Source organism: Terrapene carolina, unplaced genomic scaffold, assembly GCF_002925995.2.
Source record: "Terrapene carolina triunguis isolate 2854851 unplaced genomic scaffold, T_m_triunguis-2.0 Scaffold179, whole genome shotgun sequence".
Classification (NCBI taxonomy): Eukaryota; Metazoa; Chordata; order Testudines; family Emydidae; genus Terrapene; species Terrapene triunguis.
The window spans coordinates 1,194,875-1,215,502 of NW_020664530.1; the positions used below are offsets into that span (position 1 = coordinate 1,194,875).

At 42.1% G+C, this 20,628-nt stretch overlaps 1 protein-coding gene across 1 annotated transcript in view; it reads left to right on the top strand.

The window, feature by feature from the left end:
- LOC113406995 (succinate--hydroxymethylglutarate CoA-transferase-like) overlaps positions 1-20,628 on the top strand; it is a 243,664-nt gene that overhangs the window by 35,321 nt on the left and 187,715 nt on the right. The window contains exon 7 of the mRNA XM_029912065.1: positions 17,518-17,609. Coding sequence (XP_029767925.1) covers positions 17,518-17,609 — 92 coding nt within the window. The remainder of the gene's footprint in view (positions 1-17,517; positions 17,610-20,628) is intronic.

Here is a 20,628-nt window from a genome sequence, read left to right on the forward strand (position 1 = left end):
TTTATTTACTGCCAGGAAATAAGTTTCAAAACCCTTGATACTTTTTGGTTTCAGCAAATGCAAAAGTAGAAAACTGAAGTGATCCTGACCCATAAACAACATTTTAATTAATTGCACAAAGCCTTGGAAGGGGTAGAATTTGAAGTATCTCTTAGTGCGTGTCCCTGAAATCCGTTACTCATGTGAGTAGCTTTTAGTGACGTGAGTATTCCAGTTATGTCAGCGGGACTACTCGAGTGGGTGAGGATTTTTTTATTTCAATAAAGCATGGCATAAACACAGTTTTGGTTAGGGGTGCAAATCTTACTTTTTACAAGAATAGTTATAGTGACATACCCCTACTATGGATGTATTTGCACTAGCACAAAGTTGCTTATACCAGTGTAGTTTATTCCCCTTCCCACACACTGGTATAAATCACCTTTGTACCAATATAACTATATTCACACTATGGGATTGTACTATTTTAACTATATTGATATAGTTGAAGTGGTATGACTTTTGAGTGTAGACAAGTCCTGTGTATGCAGGATAGTGATCATAACCACTATTTCACCCAGGTCTGAATAAACAGAATATAAGAAAGTGGATGGAATATTTCTTAATACATAGTGAAGTCAGGGCTTTGTATTGCAAGTCTAGCTACATAAACTTTCCAGGGACTCTTTTTGCTAATACTTTATTTTGAGGGCAAAATCATGTCCCGATTTGCTTGGCTCCATAGGAGAGTAAGAGTGCTCCTCTGAGTGGGCTGCCTGTATTGTGGAATAGTTATGTGGGGTGGGGAGCAGTGATTGTGGAGCCAATGTGTCCTCCCCGTGCATGTGGCAGCAGGTGGCAGGGGATGGGCAGAGTCTTGGCTCTCCCATACACGATGTGTCAGCCATCATAGCTGTCCGGGCAGTTGGGAACGTATGGTGCACTAGCTATAGATGTGGCCCTGGGAACTCACTCTGTAGAAGCACGGGGAAAACTGGAAGACTGATTGTGACTGCAAGAAACACAGACTGTCTTCTGGTCTGCTCCTAGGGAAATGCCACAGGGTGCTGGCCCTTGCTTTGGGCTAGTGGCAAAGCTACGATTTAGCTCTGAGTAATTAAACAGAAGTTAACATTTTTATGGTGAAAAGTTGTAATGCCATGCAAGTCTAAGGGTATGTCTGCATTTTTAGCGGGGTGTGTGATTCCCAGCTTGTGTAGATGTACCTGTGCTAGCTATCTGTAAGTAACACGTTAAAAATAGCAGTGTAGCTGGAGTGATATGGGCAGTGGCTCAGACTAGCCACCCCAAATATGTACCTGCCTGGATAGGGTTGCCAGACATCTGGTTTTCAACCGGAATCCAGTCAAAAAGGGACCCAGGCGGCTCCGGTCACACTGCTAACCGGGCTGTTGAAAGTCTGGTTGGCGGCACAGTGGGGGCCCGGAGCTAAGGCAGGCTTCCTACCTGCCCGGGTTCCGCGCTACTTCCGAAAGCAGCCGCCTGGTCCCTGCAGCTCTGAGGTGCTGGGGCCACTGGGGACTGGGAGCCTCCACATGCTGCCCCACCCTGAGTACTGGCTCCATTGCTCCCATTGGCTGGGAACCACGGCCGATGGGAGCTGTATGGGGCGGTGCCTGTGGGCGTGAAGGCAGTGCACACCGCGCAGAGCCACCTGGCCATGACTCTACCTAGAGGCCGCAGGGACCTGGCGGCCGTTCCTCAGAGCCGTGGTAAGTGCCACCAGGACCCCGCAACCTCCTCCCCTGCACCCCAACTCCCTGACCCAGCCCAGAGCCCCCCACCCCAACCCCAAACCCCTGTGCCTAGCCTGTGCCACTGCCTGCATTACACTGCTATTCTTAGTATGCTAGTTTGAGCAGAGATGAGGGATAGGCCTATATGAACTAGGAAGCATGCTCCCAGCTCCAAATATAGATGTAGCCGAAGAGTCATGATGTGAAAGCTCTCATTGTGTCAAGTCAGTTTTTAAGGGTGGTTAGATGATTTTAAGGGCTTGCATACAGGGTAAAGTTAGCTATAGCAGTATAATTATACCATTGTAGTTCTGCAGATCAGTTTCCCTGCTTGGCCACCTCGAGGTTCCTTTGTATTGCAAAGCAGCTGGACAAAAGGAGGACCAATGCCCAGACTCCCCTTTCAAGGCCATGTGGTCCTAGGTGAATAGCTTTGGGGTTGAGGGAGGAGAAGGGAACAGTGTGTTTAAGCGGAGAGATTCCCAGAGTCCAAGAGAGAAAGGTCCGTAGTGCTTTCTCTGTAAGTGGAAGTTGGCTGCGTGCAGTTTGTGGCCACCCCGTTGAAGGACTCGTATACAGTTTGTAAGTAAACACTAAGAAAATATACCCCAATTTAGCATCACTGTTTTCTCCTTTGATGGAAGCTGAGCTGGCCCACAGTGTCAGAACTGGGACGCTGGTGGCCCTATAATAATCTTTCTTCCCCCAGTAAAATTATTAGTAATAATAAAACCCAACCGAATAGCCTAATTATGTGAAATATTTTTACCTCATCAGTTTACTGTTAACTTAAGTAACCACAATTAAATGATGGGAAAGAAAGCAAAAAGCCTTAAAAGTAAAACTGAATTGTATTCTTTAGAGATTGTCACTGTCTTAATTGGAAAAAGTGAAGGAGGTGTGAGGTTTTTTATTTTTTTTATTTTTTTTAAAATTCATTCTCAACCAGTGGTGTTAATTGTTTCCCAGTTGAAACAGTAGCTACACAACCTGGATGTTCCTTCTGCTGCACATGGATCTTGATCTTCTCTTCTGCTCTTTAGGCAGATTTTCCTTCCCATCTGTTTCATATCTTGGATGATCCATCTGGAAGCAGGCTGTCCCCTTCTCTTGAGGCATCTTTATGAAAAATACTGTGTGCATGCTATTAGATGTAACAGTTTCAATGTTGCCAACTGTCATGATTTTAATGCAAATCTCACAATATTTGGTGTTTTTCCTAAATGCAATTTTTTGGGGATGGGGAGTGGGCAAGAATTTCAGCTTTCACTTAAAAAAAAGTTTCTAGCCTTTGCAAGTGTGGAGAATAGTGGTAAAGCATGACCCACGTGTGACCGAAAGGCTCAGAAACCCGAAGGCAAATAATCAACCCCCACATTTATTAAAAAAATCATGATTGTCATATTTGGGGTCATGACTCATATTTGAAGAGTTGGCGTGGGGTTGGCAGTACTGTAGTCTTACAAAGTTTCCGTGAATGTTTTGTAATTAAACATGAGGAAGATGCTGTCTTAATCAGTACACCTGAAATGTGTACAGGTTTTCTACATACTGTAGTAGGAAAGGTCTGAGCACCCTCATTTCTCATTTGAAACCAGCATGTTTGTACTCTGAAAACAGACCATGTACAAACGGAACCTGAAGAGCAGAATGTGAAAGCAGTGGGATTGTAGAGGTGCAAATGAGGGTGCAGTTTAGTTTGTAGAAATCAAATCTTTGTTGTTCTAGATAATGAAGAAGTTGGAAGACTCAAACTTGACTTTGAGAGTCCGTGTTGTGTATGCAGGAAAGAAAAAGCATCTTGATGTTTGTAAACTGAGCACGTTTGAATTAGACGTCACTGAAGCAAAATAAACTGGAACTCCCCAACGTCAATTTTACAGAGTCTCTTTCCAGAGTAAAACCAAACCTTAAGGGAATTTATCCCGTGGAACAGAACTAATGGCGTTATGATGGTTTGTCAGAGTGCACATAAGGAGTACTTCCTGTCTGAAGTAAATTCATGTTAGGTGAGTTTTTTGTTTTGATTTTGATCTTGCAAAGTTACAATTAGCTTTACAGGATCCAAGACCAATCTACTCAGATCAGGATACTCCTGTGAAGTTCAGCGTGGTGACAAATCTTTGGCAACTGAACATGAGTCTCTCACATGTGCTGATAATGCAAAGTACCAGTAATTACAGGCCAAACTCTGTCTGGTCTCTGCAATGTTATGCTAGTGTAAGGAGGTTGCACCCTACTTGAACTGCTGCATAGGGGCTGGCCAGAATCCTGTTGGGTAGGGCTACCATACGTCCGGATTTCCCTGGACATGTCCGGCTTTTCGATCTATAAATAGCCATCCGGGGGGATTTCTAAAAATCTAAAAATGTCCGGGATTTCCCCCGGTCGGCTATTTATAGATCGAAAAGCGGCGGCCAAGCACTGCTCGGCAGCCAAAGCCCCTTCCCGGCTCCCCCCATCCCCTGCAGCCTTAGCATGCCGTCTGGCTGGCAGCTGTCTTCCCCCTCCTCACCTCCCCTGAACGCTCCGCCCCCCTGCTCCTCCCCTTCCCCTGCTTCCCGTGAATCAGATGTTCGCGGGAAGCCTGAAAAGAAGCAGGGGCAGGCGGGCAGCAGCAGGTAAGCTGGGGCGAGGGGGGGGGGACGCAAGGAGGAGGGCTCCGGGGAGGCGCGGCGTGGCTCCCTCCGGCCCCAGCGGCTTCGGCTCAGCTCGGGCCCCGGGGCACCGGCCGAGCACGCCGGCCTGGCCCCGGGCGAGCGGCGCCGGCCGAGCACCCCCGGCCTGGCCCCAGCAGCTCCAGCTCCGGCCCCAGGGCGGCGGCCCCGGTTCCGGCCGAGTGCGCCGGCCCTGGCCCCGGCCCCAGTGGGTCGGCCCACAGGGTGGCGGCCCCGGTTCCGGCCCAGCACGCCAGCCCCAGCGGCTCTGGCCCAGCCCCGGCCGAGCACCTCCGGCCCGGCCCCAAGCCCCGGGACCCCGGCCGGAGCTCCAGCCGGAGCGCAGCCCGATCCTGGGCATTTGTTAAAGCCGGCCCTGGTCAGGGGACGGGGGGGGGTTGGATGGGTCGGGAGTTCTGGGGGGTCCTGTCAGGGGGCGGGGAGCAATTGGATAGGGCATGGGAGTCCCAGGGGTCTGCCTGGGGGTGGGGATGCGAATATGGGGTGGGGGTGTGGATAAGGGTCGGGGCAGTCAGGGGACAGGTAGGGTCCTAGGGGGGCAGTTAGGGTGGGGGGTTCTCAGGAGGGGGCAGTCAGGGGACAAGAAGCAGGGAGGCTTAGATAGGGGGTGGGGTCCCAGGAGGGGGCAGTCAGGGGACAAGGAGCGGGGGGGGTTGGAGGTTCTGAGGGGGGCAGTCAGGGGGTGGGGAGTGGATGGGGTGGGGCGGGGCAGGGGCGGGGCTAGAGCGGAGCTCCTCCCCCCCATCCTCTTTTTTGATTGTGGAAATATGGTAACCCTACTGTTGGGGTGCGTAATCCCGGCTCCCTCCCATGGCCTCAGTGGGTGCAAGCTGTCTAAAAGGAGGCAAGGAGGAACAGAGCTGGCTGGAAGCAGAGCAGGGAGCACAGTGCACCCTCGTCATGGGCAGCAGAGCTGATGTTCTGCTGTGAATTGGTCTGGCATGTGCATGCACAACCCCCAGGAGGAATTCTGGCTGAATGGCTTCAACTGCAGTGTGACTTTTCTGCAACTTTCTGCCTAACACACCATCAGCATGCAGGGCACATCTTTATCCTAAGCCACTGAGCTAGCTTTTAAACTTGCATTTAATATTCTGTCCCAGGAAAGCAATGGCGTTTTCCCCCTTCTGTTCTTGTTCAGCCCCATCTATCACATAGTCTGAACAGCAAAAGAGGTGGAAGTGAGTTTAGGAATAAGAAACAACAGAGAATTTGTGCAGCTTTGATATATAACTCATTGTCAGCACTCTCATTCCTTGTTGAGTATAAAGTACATACAAAGTTTAATGAGAATGTCATAACTCTTTCTTCCATTAAAATTCAATATTTACTTTCAAACACGCATAGAGACGCTAGTTTTTCAAGGTTTCAGTCACAGCTTGACCTTCCATCTAAATATCAGTGACCTGGAGCGAGCACTATTTGATATAAAATCTGAAGTTGTAGGCTCCTGGCTCCAGTCCTAATGAAGAATACCATAGCAGACAGATGCCTGTGAGTGGTAAAATCTGACATTGGTGTAGTTTACAGTGAATGAAACCAGATTAAACTACTGAAGTTATGGATATGAACAACATAGCAACCAGTACAATTATGGAGACACTTACTGATGGTTTAATGTTTATTTTTCAGTAGCTATTTTACTTGGACTAGTGCCTACTTACATTAACAAAAATAAAACTGAAAGATTTTAGGCAGCTTTCAAAGCCTTGCAATAAATTTTGTGAAACAGCTTTTATTGTCCTTCGGTTTTAGTAGTTTCTTATAGAAATGACTCAAGAAAAGATGAACAAACATTTGAATCCCTATTACCATTCCTTGGGGGACCAGAAACAAAATCTTCCTTTTCTGGGAGCAAGATCTCATGTTAACCTCCTGATTTATTTTATATGTCTAAGATACTCATGCTCTCTTGTGTGATAGAATTGTACAGTGTGGGGGTGGGAAGCTTTTAAGTTTTAAATAGCAAATTTTTCAGCTTGTGCTGATCATTTGTTGATAAATCTGAGTTATCAAAATGGATTTGTGGTGCAATGTTCATAAGTCCATGTACTATATTTCTGCAGTATATTAAATTAGTAGGAATGCTGTATGAAGCTTGTCTTGACCTGAAAATGTAAACCAATTGGCATATGGTCTGCATTAATTCTCTGTATTTAAAATAACGTGGTAAAATAAAACATTTCTCTAGTACAAAAAAAAAGTTTTGCGTGTGAGAGAAAGACAGTGATTACTAAAGACCTCTTTATCATTTATGGACGTGAAAATGATGGAAGTGTCTGGCATTTTGCCCCTTGTTTGAACATTAAAAGCATTATATATCCCAGTGTGGAGAAATTTTTGTCATTAAAAGTTGTGGGGTTTGCTGCAAAATAAGGTTTTAATAAGAACAGGTTTGTGGATATGCTGCAGAGTTAGTAGTAACTCTGATAGCTTTTTGTTTTCCATTATATTTAAAATGGGTCAGATTGAGATATTCTATAAGTAAGGAGGAGAATCCAGGCACCGGATAGAGTGTATGCTCAGTGAATGTGTTCAACATCCTTGTCTGGGTGTTTATTCATTGACGTTTATTCATTGTATTCACCAATCATAGTGTAATTGTTTTTGCAATAAACCCTACCCTGTGTTTGAAGAAAGTACTAATTCATAATATCTTTTAAGGGTACATTTGAAAAGGATTGTATAATGCTCTTGCTACAGGACATTTACTGACTCGAAAATGTCATCCCATACAGCAAATTTAATCAAGAGAGGCAGCAGAGAAACTGGTCACATTCATCTGTGGTGTAACAGGTTATCCCAGGACAGAGTTCAGCTCCTTATTGTTAATGGGATTTTCGAAAAGAATTGAGTCATATTGTGGTAAGGTTGTTTATAAACGTCGCAGAAAAGGATTACTGTAGCCTGTTCTGGGGAAAATTAGTATTGTAGTTTGGATGAAGAAATCCCGTTTAATAAAAAGGTATAACACTGATAACTTTGATCAGTGTCTTTGTCCTTAGAATTAAAGTCATAGCCTTATGATATCCTGAGTGGCTTCTGTGAGGTATCCCTAACCATTTTGAATGTAAGAACTCGAATAAAATAAAATCCATTCATTGGGAATTAAGGAACTAAATCATCAGCTGGGGTAAGTTGTAACTCCACTGACTTAAGTTAAGCTATGGCAATTTACAAAAACCGAGGATCTGTCCCAAGGTCACTCATAACCTTGTCAGATCAAGGCCTTATTAGTTGGCAGTGATTTCAAACACCAGTTTTTTTCTTTTCTTTTCCAGTCTTGTCATGTCTTTTGTAAAATGGGATTTGTTCACTCAAACCATGGGAGGAGTTAGTGAAAATTAATGGAGCTCATTATCTTATCAGAGGTCTTCACTCCTCAAGACTGTACCAGTCAGAGAATGTGACTGAGGATAAAATAAGTATTTTTAAGAATACCATTATGAAAAAGGAACAGTTGAGAATGTGGAATGACAGTTGTATCTGCTACAGACAGTGTTCGTCAAAGATTCGTTCTGCTTATGCACTGCTTGGGAAGTTTATTTGTACTGTGCAAGGTTTGTGTTGTTTTAGGTGGTCTGTGGTGTGAAGCAGTAGGTGGTACAGTTGGGCACTAGGGGATCATATTCTACTTTGTGCCCCCTTGTGCCCTCATATACTTTTGAGATTTTTGCTTGTTTTAAATGCACTCCCACAGGAGTAGAAAATGAATCAATGGGATAAGGGAGGGTTTAAAACCAGCAGAATTGAAGCTAACATTAAGCATGTTTAATAAACTTATTGAGGCTGAGACCCGTTCAAAGCTTATCCATTATGTAATGATAGCCACATGATCGGTGAAATATGATTTATTTTGCTAGCGGGTCCACTGACTACATTTGTGATAGAAAAATTGCATAAAATTGGAGAGTTTCAGCCATCAGTTAAGGTTGACTATTTTCATAAATAAGATGCACGTACCATTTTAATATCACTGTGCATGTCACACCTTTGTAAACAATAAATGAACAATACTTTAAGTACCTAGTATTGCATGATGAGGGCAGCTGTTCACACCAGGCATACATATATTCACTTAATTTACGACTGATTTTTAAACTCTCCGTAAAATGCTTCTTGGCTCTTACATCCTGGGAAGACACTCCAGATTTGCACTTGTGTCTGGTCTTGTGGCAGTTCATTGCAACTTCAGACATGGATTTATATCTTCACCATAACAGGTGAAACATTAATGTTAGTTGGCCACTTTAAATGAAATCTAGTTTAGAGTTCTGCGGGCCAAAAATGTGAGGTAGTGTGCTCATCCTTTGAGCTTTGAGATTTTTTTAAAAAAGTATTTATTTATACAACCATGAGTGGAAAAAATATTTCCAATGTATCTTTAAAAAAATCCATGATAATACTAAGTCTAGTCTCTGTCAGGTATTTCTTTTTAAGATCATATTTTTTTCAGAAGATAGACCACTAAATCTCACTACTTTTCTAAGGTCATGTAGTAGAGCTACTCCAAGTCAAGATACAAGCAGCTTCCCAGACTGAGATTCAATATGTAACTTATTAAAATGCATGCTGACTGAGGGATAAAGGCTAATATTAGCATAAGCACTCGTATCCTTGTATCAAGTATCAGGGGGTAGCCGTGTTAGTCTGTATCTACAAAAACAACAAGGAGTCTGGTGGCACCTTAAAGACTAACAGATTTATTTGGGCATAAGCTTTCGTGGGTAAAAACCTCACTTGCATCTGAAGAAGTGAGGTTTTTACCCACGAAAGCTTATGCCCAAATAAATCTGTTAGTCTTTAAGGTGCCACCGGACTCCTTATCCTTGTAGATCATTGCACCCTAGACTTTGCAATTATTGCAGGTCTGCTGAGTAGCCAAAATTCATGATCTGGAAGGCCATAAGGTCTGATTCAAAGCATATTGAAATCAATGGAAATATTCCTATTGTCTTTAATGGCTTTGGTTCAAGCCCAGAACTGAGGTTGGGGTTTTCAAAGGAGCCTAACGACACTGGGTGCCTCAATCCCATTAAAAGTAAGTGGACTTTGAGTGCTTAATTGGCATATGTCCCTTTGAAAAATCTCTCTTGAGCCTTTAGGTAGCTAAAACACAGTAAAATTATAATTATATTCTTGAATGCCGTTTACTCATATTATTTTATCTTTGCACATAGATTTATAACACAAAGCAATGCTATTTAGAAGAGGAACCTACAGCATTTCAGTTAACATGTATAGAAGGAATAAAGTAATTGCTGTATTAATAATATTTATTTGTATTACAGTAGTGACTAGGAACCCTAGTCATGGACTAGGGCCCCATTGTGCTAGGCACTGTACAAACACAGAACAAAAAAACCCCCAACAGTCCCTGCCCCAAAGAGTTTACAATCTAAGACTACAAATGGCAGATGGATACAGACTGGGGATGTACTGTATACATATCCAGAATTATCAGTTGGGAGATGAAATGCAGTGAGTTTTATTCGCAAGATTGTCAGTCAGAGTTTTATATTTGCTGTCACGGGTTCACTTTTTGCTCTTTCATCTCTCCTGACAATTTGCTCTGGGTTCACCTTTTTGGTATCGGTTCTGATCTGCTTTAAGTATGCCGACCCAGGAAGCTGTACTTCCTTTTCTTCTGACCAACACATGGCAGGCATTTTCCGAAAGTCATTATTCGTTCTGCTAACATATCTGGCAGCTCTGACATTACAAAGATTCATATAATGTGTCTCTTACATTTTGGCTTTTCTCATAATAGAGAATTGCTTGTGTTCTTCTGCTTGTTTCATTAATCTTTATTAAATAAAGATGTAGGCTGTATTTAATTGAATGTTTTCTTTTGGCAGTAGAACAAGTCTAAAGGTGTTTCTCATTAATTTGTTATTCAGTAGGGATATCCATCTATCTGGATTGAATTTGTGACATACTTAGTTCTTATTTGTAGAAATGCCTGTGTTGAACACATTTTCTGTGTTTTGCTCAGAATATCCTATACAGACTGACATTATGTCATTTGTCATGTGGGAATCTAACTACAGGGAATTGGTCTTTGTTGACAGCATGTCTCCATTTTGCTCCCTCTCCCCCCCCACAATACAATGTGTTTTATATTTAATCTTATAAAATATTATCTTGCTAGTGGGTTGTGAAGACGTGCAGAAACAGTGGTTTTGTTTTTGTTTAGCATATTAATATTTTGGTCAATATTTTGGCATAAGAAATGCTGACATTCATTTTTATAGGAATGTCCAATTTACAGTTTCCTTTGGCAATTAATTAAAGGGACATCAATTTGAAAGGCAGTCTTTTTTAAAGGCTCAAACTGTTTAAATGACTGACCCTGCTTGGGAAACGGTGAAACTCGACAAAACACAGAGTTGTGAAAGGCATGAAACAAAACAAAACTGAAAAATCATGGAAAGTGTGTTTTCAGTAATCTCTCTATCATATTTGTAGATGTTATTTTTAACAATAGTAGGTTGAGAATAAACTCCAGCAGATGTGATTTTTTAAGTTGGTGTCCCTTTAAATGACAGTGTTACAAAAACATTTTACTTTACTGGTATCTGTTTGCCCTTAGTGCTTACATACAACTCGTAGGTAAAGAGTACTGTTTTTTATACATCTGTAAGGAATTCTGTCATCTTACCACTGGGAACCCTTAAATAAGCAAACAGAGTGGCTAAATACGGTTGCAGTACCTATGCGGGAACAGCACAAAATCATAAATGTTAAGAAATTATGACACATGGGGGCTTTTTAGGGGGCAAACATCTTCATTTGGTTTGTCAGCTTTCTTAACATTTATGAAGAGTCTGTCTGTTATAAGTCTAGCAAAAAATACCACTTTCGTTTGACGCAAAAGGAAAAACTATTTCATGGCTAACATGGCGTTATAAATCTAGAGATGGAAAAGACATACATAACATCTTTACCGTACCAGTGCAGGAGTGTTCTCTACTGTAGAAAGTATTTTCTAGCTTCTTGTGTAGTTAATTTTAAATATTTCAAACATCAGACCTTTGACAACTTCACCTGTGACACTACTCTGTAGTTCTAATAACGTTCACTGTTATGAAGTGTTTCTTGATTTTTTTTTTTTTTTTTTTTTTTTTGAGCCTAAATTTTTCCCTTCCTAATATTCTGTCTTGTTAGTCATAATTTTACCCTTTTGGATACCCTAAAGGATTCCTTTACTTGGTTAACAGAATTGTGCTTAAAAAAAAAAAAAAAAAATTTTCTTTTTTTGGTTATAAAATTTCTTTAGCATTTTTGGGATTTGTCTTGTGTGGCAATAGTTAGAACGTTTTGTGTCTGTGGACTCTTAATAGTAGCTTGCTTTGCAAAACTTTTTTGCTCTTATATTGGCAAATGTTGTTATCCTTTTATCTCTTGTGATATGTTTCAAGATGAGCACCTTTCATTAGGATAGGTCAGATAGGATTTCTCCTGTGTCCCTGACTGGTTGACCCCATCTCATATGAGCAGGAATGCCCCCCCAGCTAGGCAGAATTAGTTTACATATGGTTTTTCACACAAGAGCTGCTGTATTTTGATTGAGTTCTGTGATCCATATCTCCATCTGAGTTCTGATCACCGTATTTGGGGTCAGAAAGGAATTTTCCTCCGGGGCAGATTGGCAGAGGCCCTGGGTTTTTTTTTGCCTTCCTCTGCAGCGTGGGGCACGGGTCACTTGCTGGAAGACTCTCTGCACCTTGAAGTCTTTAAACCATGATTTGAGGACGTCAGTGGCTCAGACACAGGTTTGATACAGGAGTGGGTGGGTGAGATTCTGTAGCCTGCGTTGTGCAGGAGGTCAGACTAGATGATCATAATGGTCCCTTCTGACTTTAAAGTCTATGATTCTATGATCTAACTCATAGACTTTAAGGTCAGAAGGGATCATTGTGATCATCTAGTCTGACTTCCTGCACATTGCAGGCCACAGAACGTCACCCACTCCTGTAATAGACCCCTAGCTTCTGGCTGAGTTACCGAAGTCCTCAAGTCATGGTTTAAAGACTTCAAGTTACAGAGACTCTACCATTTACACTAGTTTATACCTGCAAGTGACCTGTGCCCCATGCTGCTGAGGAAGGTGAAAACCCCCCAGCGCCTCTGCCAATCTGACTGGGAAGAAAATTCCTTTCCGACCCCAAATATGGTGATCAGTTAGACCCTGAACATGTGGGCAAGACCCACCAGGCAGATACCTGGGAAAGAATTCTCTGTACTAATTCAGTTGGAAAAATCTGGGAGAAGAAATATTTTCTCTCAGTCCTCGTGTCTGTCAGGAAGTGTCATAGTGCATTCTCCAGGTGAAACTTTTTCTCTGATATAAGTTCACTTTTGTTACATCTGATTGAAACCTTGTCCTGGACAAAGGCTGTCCCATACAGTTGCTTCTGCAATAATTCCTCCAGCTTGTGGGAAGTGCACTAGTTTTATCCTGACATAATTGTTATCTTTCAGTTTGGCTAGGGGAATTTTCTTTTGACAACTGCATTCTCTTTTGTTGCTCTGTACTGAAATATTGTCCTGTACTCACCCCTAAGCTTCTAGTATTAGTAACGTCTGGAATTCTGTCAACTGTGACTGTGAACTACTTTATTATTTCGTATTAGCCTCGTCTTCATCTCATCCTCCTATCATATGTCACTTTCAGCATAATGACTCCTCACAACTTAAAGAAAATCAGACTCAGGAACAGCAGCATCCTGCGCATGATATAGTTGGCATATGTAGTTTTGAACACTCTCACAATGTATGCAGTTGTTTGCATAAATCAAAAGAGAAAGATGGATGGTTGACTGTGTCCTCTCTCACCCTGGCTTCATATCCTGGAGATAATGGGAATGTTGCATGTGGTAAGCAGTTTAGTTATATTCTCTGCGTTGCTTGCTGCATAAATGTAATTGTGCAGGACTTTCTGAAAAACAGCGTGCTAATTGTAGCCAGTAAAGTTCTATGCCTTTCTCCACCTGAGTTTGGCCCATCACATCTGGAGGGAGCTGGGATTGCTGGAGTAATACCATGGAGTTCACTATGTATATAGAATCATAGAAGTGTAGGGTTGGAAAGAACTTCAAGAAGTTATCTAGTCCATCCCCAGCTGAGGCAGGATGTAAGCTGTGCCAGACTTTTTAAGCATTCTACATGTGGTGCAAGATGGACGCCGGCCCGCATTTGACGCCAGCAGACTAGTGAACTTGTTCTTCGATACTTGTTTCATACCATGTCTCTTTTCCTGCTCATGGGAGAGGAAGGACAATAAATTAATAACAGGGCTCCTCAGTGGATAGAGGATGGCTTGTCAGCATGAATCAGGACAGTGGCAGCTGTAGCCTGGGGAGAGGAAATTGTGGCCAGCACTGACATAAATGGCTGTGTTGAATATACAAGCTGTTCTCCAGTGCGCGTTCAGAGTTTGTGTTCAGTGCGGTGTAAGACAGTTGGTATGTACTGTACAAATCATATTCAATAATGCTTTGGCAGTGACAACTGTGGGACAGTACTTGGGAACTAGACTGGCAGCGGTTGCTGCTTCTCTGTTGACTTTCTTGTCACCATGTTGATGATGTGACTGACTGACTGACTGCTTTGAAGTGTGTGAATGAAACAAATATGGCCTATAACGGCAGGGTCCTGAAAGGCGCTGAGCTTCCTTTGGGAAGTGAGAACGGAGGATGTGCGGTGCCTGAGAGGATCAGGCCCTACAGCTGTAACCTGTGGGGTGGAGATTTGGAATTGTGGAACATCCTTCCCCCATTTATTTAGAAATTCCACTTGACAGGACTCTAAGGACTCCCATGGTTTTAAAGCAAAATCAGTAGAGAAATAAATCCTTCAGCAATTGCACATCTAACAATTATTTCTTAAATTTATGTAAAGCTGAGAATTCCCTAAATCATGATGTTTAATTTAACCCCCTCCAAACAAAACAATACCCACGAACAAAATTAAAAACAAACTTAGTTGATTTGTTAAATGCCTAGAACAAATGTAACGTTGTGTCTAAACTTTGTCCATTCAAGACTGTATGTAATATTAGCATGGAACCTATTTTCAGAAGTAAGCATGTGCAATTGCGTGCATACATATATGTGTGTTGAATTTATGAGTGGAAATGCGCATTGGGTATTTGCGCAAACACAAGGCCAAACTGATTATGTGCGTAGTAAACATCTATTTTTATTCACAACACATTTGTTACTCGCATGCATATGCTGCGAGGTCTGCTCAGATGTGTGCCCCGACTTTGAAAAATCGGCCCTACACATTTTAAAAAACAAAATTTCCTGTATAGGCACATGCTCAGACATACGCACATTCGTTCACGCTTGTGGCTAAATCCTCATTTGTTTGTGATCTGTGCAGTTAACTAGGACAAAAACATGTATCCTTTTGTCTCTTGTCTGTCTAGAGAGGGACGATTAGATCTTTTAACCTTACAATTAGTTATTCATCCCTTAACTCTTAAGGTTGGATAGCCATCTCTTTTCCAGACAATTTCCAACCCCAGATTTCCTGTGATTGGCAAACCAAAAGTGGATTTTGGCCCCGTACTGGCTTTACCAGTTCAGAATCCAAGTCCAAAATATAATTCTGTACTCTCATCCCTCTTTTATTATATCTTTCTACTAGTTAAACTTTGCATGGCACCAGCTGGTTTTAACCTTGCAGCTGGCACATAGCAATGAGCAATGTTTTGAAATCAAATGATAGGTGTAAAAAAAATCATTGGGAGAACTTCAAAATATATATTCTAACATATGAAGGCTCTTAGAAAAATTTAAAAAAACTTTGCTGGTCATCTTTAAAAGTATAGAATGAGTATTTTGAGGGATGGTTATTTGTCCTCATCAGAATAGTTTTGTAAGGAGTTTTTATGGTTGTTCTACATCCTAAATGTTTAATTTTCAGATGTTTCCTGTTTGTGAAAACATTTGTATGAATAGACATGTTGAGATGTCTGTTCTCTGTTAATAATTGAGGCCAATGCTTTTTGTTCTTCATAATTTCTCACTTATTTTCAGTGTGTTTCACTGTCCAGTCACTTAGTTGTTTTGACTGTTTTTCTTTTGTTTTTGAAGTGGACCCAAACACATTGAAATGATTTTGGTGCTACTGTTCAGGAGATAACAGCACATATTGTTGGAGCCCGTCATAGCATTTTTGGGTTGATTTTTGAAAATTTGTGTGTCCTTATGTCCAGAAAGTAAATGATTATTTTTCTTAAATAAAAGTGTTTTGCTTTTTTTTTGAGGGGAGAGGTGGAGAGAGTGAGCGGGCTGCCCAGCTTTTTATGTCCTGCTAGTCTTCTGCTGCAGGAAAACTGCTTATGCTGGCATCTGTGCATAGATACAAACATTAAAAAATATTTTTTCAAGGCACAATTCAAATGAAAGGAATTTTGTGTACATTCTGATGAATTTTAGCATGTTTGTAGGTCTTGGAAAAGGCTATCTTACTGATAGCCATTTTACTGATGTGGAAACTAAGATAGAAAGGTTGTGACTTGATTAAGGCCACAAATGGAATTGGTGCTAGAGATGGGATTGGAACAGAGGAGCCCCCAATGTGATTCTCTAGACCAGGCTGCTTCTCTGCTACTGACTTGCTTCATTATGGCTAGAGGACATAGCAGCAGCTCAGCAGAGGAGCTAATGTATCTGGAAGAAGCTGGTTGTGAGGGAGCTTATAGAAGTCCTAACGTCATCAGTGGCAATTTAGGCTGCTCCAGAGATTAGTCTGGGATCTTCCCTCAGCATTTATGGAAGGGACAATTCATTTTGGTCTACCCACAGTTTTTGTACCACTATAACTATGTTTGTTGGGGCGTGTTTGTGTGAATTTTTTATTGATAGAACTATAAAGGGACTGTATACAGATTCAGTTTGTGAAGACCTTGGCTTGGCACCTAGAAATGTAGATGTAAAAGGCATAATTGTAGACATTTAAGGGAAGTATTTCTCTTGCAGCAACACAAATATCTCATCATATTATGTTCTAACAATAGGATATAATCACAATTTATGGTAAAATGAAAACAAAGTTATATAATGGAGTGTCAGGCAACCTTATTATAGGAGATATATATACATATATTAAATGCTTCCTTTCTAATGTCTGATACTATAGTGAGGTCTGTTCTAAAAGAGGGAAAGGGTAGGTAAAGACAGTCTTCAGATGTGCTACCTCTTTAAGAGCTTGTTTAGATGAACAGTCAATTTTATCTCGCACTACCCTGCTGCTCTTCGGCTGTCTGTGTGGACCCTGCTGCCTTGTGCTAAATGTTCCCTAGTGCACTTTGATCTATTTTGCTTTGAAACTGGAGTAGCTTAAAAGTGCACTAGAATGTTTAGTGCACAGCAGCAGGGTCCAATGGACAGTTGGTGTGCAGCAGGCCCGTATGAGCGATAGTGGAAGATTTCTGTGATTGTTGCTAAGAGGAGAAGTTGTGGGGTAAGCAGAGCCAAGGAGGAAATCAGCGTGTGTCTTCTCTCTGCTGCTTCTAAAGATAAGTAATACCGAAGTGTTTGTTAATGATTTATAATTATTGATAGAGTTGAGGAAAAATTGTTGTTTTTCATAAAAAACGCATTGTGACAATAAATGGTAGGTTTTCTTTCTAAGGGGTCAGTTTTGTCACCCTTAATCACATCAAACAGTATCTTATTCTGTGAGTCGCCCTGTGAAATCAGTTGGAGTAAAGTACCACTGTGAAGTAAGGTTGGAAGAATTAGGCCCATAGTGAATAGCACAGGAGTGTTGCGATTGAATTAAGTGGGGCCTGGATTTCACCATATAGTTAAAATTCTTCCCGTCAAGACATCCAGAGACACATTGACCCAGAGAGCACATTATTGACCTCCTGGAATAGAAAACACCATTTAGTCTAAAGAAGGGCAGTATGTGTAAATATAAGACTGCAGTATTTATTTGTTTCTTGTCTGCATAACCTAGAGAACACACGTATAGAAACAGATGAGAAATTTAATTTTATGCATTCTTTCTTTCCCAAAGTAGTAAACTTTATCTCCTTGGTATGTGTAATGGTTTGCATTTTAAATAGTTCTTTCTGTTTTTAGGTTATGGTCAGACTGGTCCAGCGTTTCAGCGAGCAGGTTATGACTCTGTTGCAGCGGCTGTTTCTGGTCTTATGCATATCACAGGGCCGGAGGTACTCAACTTTATTGTAAATTTAGTAAAGACCTTTTTCCGTGCACTGAAGCTTTGTGATGTACTTAATAAAATGGCCTGTAGAAATAAAAAGAATTAAGGAGGTTGGTATCTGGAAAAATGAGATTTAAGATGGAAGAATGAGTCAGCAATGCAAGTCTCTTGAAGCAGTGTTCTCCCACAACAGGACAATATTGGCAAAAGCCTGGAATTTAGAATTAGCTTATAATAAGATAATAGATTCTAGAAACGAGCTAGAAAGTGACCTTGGTTCTTGGTGGGTGCGTATATGGAGTGTATACAGCTAGAAAAGCATTCTGGAATGAAGGGTCTTAAATGTCATATTCAAAATCTTAAAATAAACAAAATGAAGGCATTTAAGTAATCTAGCTAAAGTATTTCTAAGGTTCTGTTCCCTTGGTATTTAAATGCATAATATGTGTGAAAAGGGACATTGAAAGATCCAGTAATCAACATGAGTTTGAATAAATTGTCAGTGGCTTAGTGTGGCAGAGCTCTGACCTTGTCCCCGTGGGTCCCGTGCTTCTAGGCGGTATATGCTAGCCTCAGTGGCTCACTGCGACCCTCCACGTAGCCCTTCTCTCTCTACGGCCAGGGTTACAGTCTACTGAGCTCTTTTCATCATAAGCCAGCAAGGAGGTTGGTGTGAGAGCTCCCACAGTCTCTGTTGTCCCTAGGGGCTTGTTTCAGAACAGTTTAGCCTCCTGTCCTGACAGGGGCCTGACTTCCCCACCCAGGAGGTGTTCCTGTAGTGGTGGGTTGGGGGGAACCCGGGCCCGCCCTCTACTCCGGGTTCCGGCCCAAGGACCCTAATGGTAGCAGCTGTTGGCAGCCAACCTTTCATTGCCAGAGTTGCTACATTTCCCTGGGCCACTTCCCCACAGCTCTCCTGCTTCTCCCTTCTTCACCCTTACCTTAGGGCTCCCTTACCAATGACTTGAGGGTGTCTTCATTAACCAGCCCTTAAGCCACACTTCCTCTCCTCTGGCTCCCTGACTCTTCTCTGCCTGACTGGAGTGAGCCCTTTTATAGTATCAGAGAGGTCTTAATTAGAGTCAGGTGGTCACATTAGCTTAATGCCTCACCTGACTCTTTGCAGGTTAATTGGAGTCAGGTGTTCTCATTAGCCTGGAGCAGCCCCTGCTCTGGTCAGTCAGGGAACAGAAAACTGTTAATCAAGTGGCCAGTATATCTGCCTTCTGCTACTCTGCTGTACCCAACTGGCCTGGGTCCATCACACTTAGTCACCACAGATTAAGTGGTGAATAAAATATCCTATACAAAGGCTGTGATTTTTGTTAATTATGACGTAACAGAAGTAGGGAAGGAACAGCCAGGCATCTCCTGCCCACACAAGCTCTCTGGCAGGATAAATGAAGAGCAATTCCCAAACAAATGGCTGTAAAAGGCAGAGGAGACATGAAGGAGACATTACCTCTAACCCTCTCCTGCAAAATCTGGGGATCAAGACCAAGAAAGCTACAGACTCCCTTCCTCCTCCAAACCTTTTCCTCCTGCCATGGATGAAGGTTTAAGTGAAGGGTGCCTCTTTCTGCACCTGACATTGAAACCCTCCCTACGCTGCACAGCAGGGGTTTCTGCCCATGCCTCTCTGCTACCTTAGTTAACCTGTACTGGGCACATGCTGTATGGTTGTGACAAATAAGTATCACTACTGTAATACTCCCTCCCTAGTCAAATCTCCTGTGTGCTCCGAGGAAGGGAAAACCCCACCCCTCTAGTTGCCAATTTGCAATGTGCAAGTATGATTGGTGGGAACTAAGGGTCCCCGAGCTCTGCCCAAGCCCTACTCCTGCATGAGGCTGTTTTTACAGATGGGGCACCACTGTTCCTCATGCTAGCTAAGGTCCCAGAGGTATCTATCCCCAGCTGTCCAGCCATATCTCAAGAGCTCTCTCCTCCACTTTCCCAGCGAGTGAGGGGGATGGCTGGTATTTGGGTAACATAGATGCTCTTAACCACTGAAGTTTAATAAAAGGAATAATCCAACCATCAAGAACCTGGGAATGCCCCCAATATTTTGTGCTAGTCATAAAGAGGCCTGGATTTTCTATGTACTTAGTAAATAAAATCAATAAGACTGTATGGAATTAATACAAGGATGAAATGACCAATTTCAAAATTACAATAATAAATTATAAGTAAGTTCCCTGCCATAGGGAGCAGTGAAATTTGAGAAGAATTTGACTTGGAAATAGAGGCTCAGAATTAAAAGTAGATGTTCAGTAAGAAAGGGTTTGACAGCCAATCAGAGATGTCGGTCATGAAATGAGAACTATGAAGACCAAAAGCCTCTGAAAATACAGAAAAAGAAGTGTCTGTTTGAAAGTTTGCCAGAGAGCAGGGGTATGAAGCCATGTGAACCTGTAATGATTTGGTGGACCTGGAGTGGCAGCAAGAAAAGTGCTGTAGCAGAAAAAGCAACTAACAAGAATATGGGAGAGGGGGCCTGTTGTTTCATAGACATGATTTCAGCAGAAACTCTAAGTTAAATTGAAAATTTATTGGCTTGTGTGTGGAGTTCATGAATGACTTTTGACATTTGTATATGAAAGTTGACATTATTTAAAGTTCTTTCCCCCACTATTTAATAAGCAATTTATTCAGCTGTGGTTGCTCTCTAATATCCTCTAACTCCAAATGTGAATGTGCACAAACTTGCCATTTTTGGGAAAGCGAGAAGGGAAGAGTAACAGCTGAGAGGAGTGGTGGCCTTGAGGTTAAGGCATTGGACTGCGGCTCAGTAAACCTGGGTTCAATTCCTTTTTATGCCACAGACTTCCTGTGTGATTGTGGGAAAACCTCGTTATACCTTATTTGCTCATCTGTAAAATAAGGATAATATTTCTTTTCTCCTCCACCTTTTGCCTGTCATGTCTATTTAAATTGTAAGCTCTTTGGGGCCGTGACCGTGTCCTACTATGTGTATGTAAAGCAAATTGCGCTGTGAGTCCTTGTTCTTGGTTGGGGCCTCTAGA